The sequence below is a fragment of the Phaethon lepturus genome, unplaced genomic scaffold (assembly GCF_000687285.1).
Source record: "Phaethon lepturus isolate BGI_N335 unplaced genomic scaffold, ASM68728v1 scaffold47948, whole genome shotgun sequence".
NCBI lineage: Eukaryota > Metazoa > Chordata > Aves > Phaethontiformes > Phaethontidae > Phaethon > Phaethon lepturus.
The window spans coordinates 23,526-29,719 of record NW_010560715.1 but is presented as its reverse complement, the minus strand read 5'-3'; the positions used below and the strand labels follow the sequence as shown (position 1 = coordinate 29,719).

At 41.3% G+C, this 6,194-nt stretch overlaps 1 protein-coding gene across 1 annotated transcript; it reads left to right on the top strand.

The window, feature by feature from the left end:
- Positions 1-1,503: 1,503 nt before the first annotated feature.
- Positions 1,504-6,194, top strand: FAM64A (family with sequence similarity 64, member A). The gene is made up of 4 exons (XM_010293744.1): positions 1,504-1,794; positions 2,635-2,969; positions 3,754-3,849; positions 6,068-6,194. Exons 1-4 carry the CDS (start codon positions 1,504-1,506, stop codon positions 6,192-6,194), a joined length of 849 nt encoding a protein of 282 aa, XP_010292046.1.

Below are 6,194 nucleotides of genomic sequence, written 5' to 3'. Positions count from 1 at the left end.
GGCCCGGTCGTGGCCCGCGTTTTCTGGCCGTGCGAGAGGGCTGAGGCGGTCTCATCCGGACTTGGCGTCGCCTTTCGCGCTTGTTGCTTCAACCGTCCCTGGTGGGTGGAATAATGGTGTCGGCTGGGATCGCCCTGTGCCGCCGCGTCAGGCAGAACTGGGCCCGTGAGCCAGGCCGCAGTTGTGCGGGCGGTGCTGGCCGCGACGGTCAGGGAGTAGCGAGCACAGGGAATGGTAGCCAACGAGGGCGGAGTCTTGCCGGAGCAGCGTAAACTGTTTGGATGAGCTCCGAGGGCACACTCGCGTTACCGCGACAGGCATATCTAAGATGACCGGCGTAGAAGCTGCCTGTAGTCTTTGCCGTGGCTTCCAGATGAAGTGGAGCACCATGCTGCATTGTGCAATGACAGTATGGTAACAAATAAACGTAACCCTGGGACGGCAGCTACTCCCTTTTGGACGCTTCACCCGAGTGATATCTTCTAGCATAAATTAATCAACAGTAGTTAGCAGTTTATCAGATAAACTGTGAGCTAGTAAGAGAACTCTTTGCCCAATTACTATACTTTCCTTGCTGCCACATGCTTTTAATGCATTAAAGGTGTTATTATCCCAAACACGTTCAGGATTAAATAAGCCTTATTGCTTTCTGACACAAATAAGGACAGTTGTGAGAGATGGTGACAATTTGGCAGATCAGAGATAGTAAGGAGTATCAATAGGCTTTCCTAATATGTGGTGTAATGATGGTAGAGACCTCCCAGGTTTTTTTATTAACAGTCATCTGCAATGAAGTATTGGTAAAATTAATTCACTCTCAATTCAGATTGATAAAATACATTTGCATTTCAATGGCTTTTTAGAAGTAATTTGCTAGCAGTATCCTAGCTTGATAGCTAGTGAAAATGAAGAATTTAAACTATATATGTTTAAATTGTCATGTATCATATAGATAATAGGCTTTTTAGCCCTTCCCACCAACATCTTCTGCCAGTAACAATCCTGTCCATTTCAGGACTTTTGTATACAAAGCCATAACTTAAGTGTGAGCCTTCAGCTAGCAACTCAGGCAGAAGACAATAGCAGCTGTGTAAACTTGTCTGACAGTGGAAGGCTGTTTTGACTAATGAAGGCAAAAATTTGGGATGTGAGACCTTAGTCTGAGACATGAATAGGAAACTTGCAGTTACAGAGCATTCTACCTCACAAGCTTGAGTCTTGCAGTTTACCAGGTCTGATGTCTAGTGCTGCAAATGCAGTAGAAGACTTCTTTGTGGACATACGCAGACCTAAAACATCTGTAGAAATCCATGCTGTTCTCTTTTGAGCCTCTAAGTAGAAGTCTGCTCAGCTCTGATTTTCTTGTTTCAGGCAAATGTAACTGAATATATCGTATAACAATTTCCATTTCTCCTTTTTCACACTGCTTGTACCTTGCTTTGTATAATTCTTGCTCTCATTCTGATTGTTTTAGAAATAAGGTTGACCAAGAACTGTGAAAAGATGGCATCTGTGCTCCAAAATGTGAAGGCAACAATGGCCTGGCGGAAACACCACCTCCTAGCTGACTTCGATGAGAATGAGAGCCCTGTACCTGACAAATTCAAAAGAAGGGCGGCTTTGAGTTCTCTCAATACCATCCGCATGTCTCTAAGGAAGCGAGCACCATTAAAGCAAGTAGAGTTGAATTTTCATAAGACCGTAACTTGGGAAAGTCTGGAAGCAAGACAGAAGTGCCAAACTCTTCAGAGTATTAAAAGAACAGCAAAAAATGCTTTTGGAACAGTGTCCCAGGTACTTTGCCTTTGCAGGGGAGTGTGGATAGAGCTTAGTTTTTGTTTCAACTTCAGTACTAAGATTTCTGGACTCTGTAGAAAATGCTGTATTACAGAGAGTCTATACCATCCACTTGCACACTGTAATGGTTGTCTCATAGCTACTAACTAGTAAAATCTTTAATATCCTTGTTGAAGTATAGACAGGCAAATCATGTATCTGGTAGAACAAGGAAGAAGGTGAAAAGAAATATGAGACATAGATTCATCAAAACTTTTATTTTATTACTAAATAAATGCTTTTCCCCTACTGTATTTCATCATCTATTTCATACATGTATTTCATCATGGCAGACCAGCAAGGAGGCAAGTGGGTAGAGACTGCCATTGCTTGCAAAGAATTGTTTGAGAAATATGTACTGCTTTTGATTTATTTAGTTTTTTACTCCTTTTCCTGTACCCATACATGGTATAGCATGTTCTTCATTATAGTCAATCTAAATTTGGACTGTCAAAAACCACTAGATGGTAGCAGGGTAGTAAACTCAAGCTTGCACTTCCATTTGGTGGAGACCTGTGATTTTAACCATATCAGTTATATGTTAGGGAGACTGGCTCTTTCCTGCATAAAAGCAGCAGGAGCTGTTCCAGTGTCTGCTGAAGTCCTTAACAAGTTCCAAGGATTGGGGGAGCAAATGATTCCTCCAACGCAAATGGGTACAGAGGGTTGAGAAGTATTCATGCCAGACTAAACCTGATATGAGAATGAAAGCTAGGGATTCAGCTCAAATATTCCTTGTTTCAAACTCTAAGCTGATTGAGTTAATTTAGCATAACGTCTGCCTAATGCTTATTTCAGAAAATACAGAAGTCTTGCCAAAGCCCAGTACACTCCATGGTGACCTTTCCAGCTGAATCCATTAGCAGAAACTCTGCAACAAGTTCTACCAACAAAAAAAGTACTACACCTCAAACCCTTTGCCATAAGAAGAGTGTTACTCCAGCAGCCAGTTCCAAAGGCACCCCAAGATCCAGCAAAAAAGCCTTGATTGGGCCAACAAGGGTGTCAGAACATAGAGAATGGAGGGATTTCTCATCCTGGCTTGGTAAAGATACTGTCTCTCTCCGGAGATCAAGAAGAGCAGCAGCACTGAAGAGCCCTTATTCATCCCCTACTCCTGCCAGCAGAAAGATGTAAGCCATATTCTTTTGTAAACTTTTATTACTGTGATTACAGCAGCTGGCAAGGTGAAAGGCAAGATAGGAAGCTTGCTATCCTATTCCCCTGAAAGGGTGTGCTGTTCAAATAGTCGAGTGGTTACAGGTTCCTGTATAGACAGGGACTGAGCACTACATAAAGCTGAAACATGAAACTTAATTTTGTGCTGTGACAAGAACTTTTTTTAAAATCACTCTTCCACTGGGTCAGTTTATGTTTCTCAGCACCAGTCCCCTCAGACACACCTGAGTTCTTTGCTGATGCTGTTCTGGTAAAGAAAATTGCTCTCAATGCATCTCACTCCTACTTAGAGCTAACTTTTCCAAAGTTGCCATTTGTATTGCAAAGATACCTGGAATAGCTCTGCTTATGCTGAGGTCTTAATAGAGAGTAGAGAGATTCTTGCCCCAAAGATTTAACACAAATTAGATAACAGGTTGTGAACTAGGGAAATACTTCATAATGCACACATAGGTTTTTGTTTTGGGCAAAGTCACATGAGAAATGTCAAAACTAGAAGCTGAATCCAAGCCTCATGAATCTGAACTCAGTGTTTGAACTGGAAGATAGCTGTCAGGGATGAATGGAGGTGTGAAGCAGCTGGTCAGTGGAATTAAGAGCATGACTGCTACAGCCCTAAATTTCTCTGGGTAAAGTCTGGAGGTAACTAGAGTTGTTACTGCAGAGATGGAGGCTTGGGCAGTGTCACCTAGTCAGTCTGTCCTGTTTGATCTTTAGTAATGACCATTCTGTTTGCAGAGAGTTTGACTGCGAATTGGAGCTGGTCTCCTCAGGGATTTGCCAATTGAAGCGTATCTCCCAGGCGTTTGATGATGCCGTTGTGCAAGAGGAGAGGTAAATACCACTAACTGTCCCTCAACTTTTAGCAACAGGTTACTTCCCACTCAAATGTTGCCAGCTGCAGGCTAGGTGATCCCTGTAATTCAGGATGAGGAATAGTTTCAGAACTTTCTCAGCTGTAATGTAGCAGAGCCTTCCTTTCTTCAAGATACCTGTGCAGATTAAATCTGCAGTTGGACTTGCAGCTTCTAAAACCTGTCAAATGCTCTTCTTGTCTTCAGGTTTCTTGATATGGAAGTCAGATTTTTCCCAGCAAGAGCTTGTGTGAGAACAGCACCTCCCTGCCTCTGTCTAAAGGAGGTGCCAATCCAGGAGTGGGAAGAGAATCCCATTGCGCTGACACAGTCATTGGTGCCTGCACATTTATAAGACAATCCTTTTATTAGGTAGCATTATGTTAACAAATAGCCCATGGTACCCATAACTCAAATTTAGAGGATGCAGAAGCCTCTTATACAACACCTTGGCTAATCCATGAGGTAGTAGGCTGCTGTGTTTGTAAAGGTTATGTCTTTCTGAATTAGACATATTAAGACAGTAAAAACTAAAGGTCAGAAGTCTCATCACAGGGCAATTCCCTAAGCCTCTTCCTCTCTTAGAACACTCAGTGTCAAGCACCTAAAATCCTCTAGAGACAGATTAGCATTAAGTACTTTTATCTACAAAGAGGTAAGGGCTTAAAAATCCTACTTCATTCAAAAAATTCCATTTTTATGCATTGAACCATTTCTAGATAACTACATAGGTTAAATCTTGTATTAAGTTAATGATCATATCCATTGAAAGTTCACTAAATCTCACTCCTAATATTCTCCCATCTGCTAGTGATATGACAGTTTCTCTCATTCGTAACTGAAGATAGTATCAACCAGGTAAAGTAGTCGTTCACTTACCTTATGTATAGTTGCATGCATTTATGGGGAGAAAACCTGCTGTTTGGAGAGAGAAAGGCTTATTAACTCATGCTTCTTTAAAGTATTATTACGTGGAACCACAGGGTTCTTCCCTCATAGTCACTGTGGCTGTCTCTGCTACAACAGATCATTGTGCAGTTGTAAAACTTCACCTCTACATTGTGGATTAGTGAAACCTTGTGGGTTCACAATGAACTGGTAAGTCAGGCTTCTATGCAAACAGCAGCTTTTCTCATCCCAGACCGGAAAACTACTGGTACTAATGTCTTTGTCACTTGACCTCAGTTCTCACTGATTACTAATGAAGATCACAAAGCATGACAGAACAGACTATTACCCTGAGCTGTCTAATTTTACAGCCTTTCTTTTCCATCCCTAGCATTGTCTTAGCAGTTAATACCATGCTATCACAATAACAGCAGTCGATACCTGTATTGCTGGCATTTTTAAACATGGCAATTGTACCTAAGTGAATGGGAACAGGAATTATTTGCTCTAAGTTTCTAAACATCACTTCTAGTGTCAATTCATTGAGCCATTACCAGGTAAATGCCTCTATTACCTTCACTGAGATCTGTATTGTGACATTAATACCTTTACCCATTATGTTGGAACTGTTCCTTTTGTTGTAGGGAAAGCTACATTTTGAATACTGTGTTCTATTTTTGCAACAAAGATACGTGTAAGAAGTTGATTGCTGTAACATTTCAGGAAAAATGACAGCAGTTTCAAATGCTTATCTGAAGCTTTAGTGATGTGTACTGCTTCCACTAAGCAATTTGGTCCAGTTCTCCTGCGTGTGTAGATGCATACAACGTGCTCTGTCACGGGCTGGTTTGTAGGTTGCCTACTGGAGTAATTGTGAAAAACTTTTTTGGAAGTGCCCTTACAGTTTTGCCTATGACTTTCTTTTCTGGTATCCAATGGCCATGAGTTTTACTGTTACAGCTCCCTTTTCATATTTTCCATGATGAAACAAACCTTGATCTCAAACTGCTTATAGTTGCCAGCTCCATGTATTAGTCTAGTATTTTTAATTTTAATGAATTAGATGGTATCACAAGAAATGCTCCTGTTGCTAGTTAAATTATTGCAGTAGCCAATTTGTGTACTGCCATTTATGGTCACTGAAGGTAACAAATACTTTCTTGCTAGTGTTTAGAACTGTTATATTATACAGTGAAAGTGTACAGGTCCCAGACCTCTTCTTTGTTCCCGTCTAGCAATTTGTGGGACAACCAGTTAATTAACCTTACTGACTTCATGCTGCTAACAGCAGTTGTCTTATTCTTCTGCAGGCAACACGCAATATCAAACTACTACTATCTAATGACACAAAGCTTACAGTCTCCGTGCCGATCTCGGAAACTTTCTCAAGCTATCAGAAGGCGAGCAAAGAAACTCCATCAAGCACTTGGTACCTAA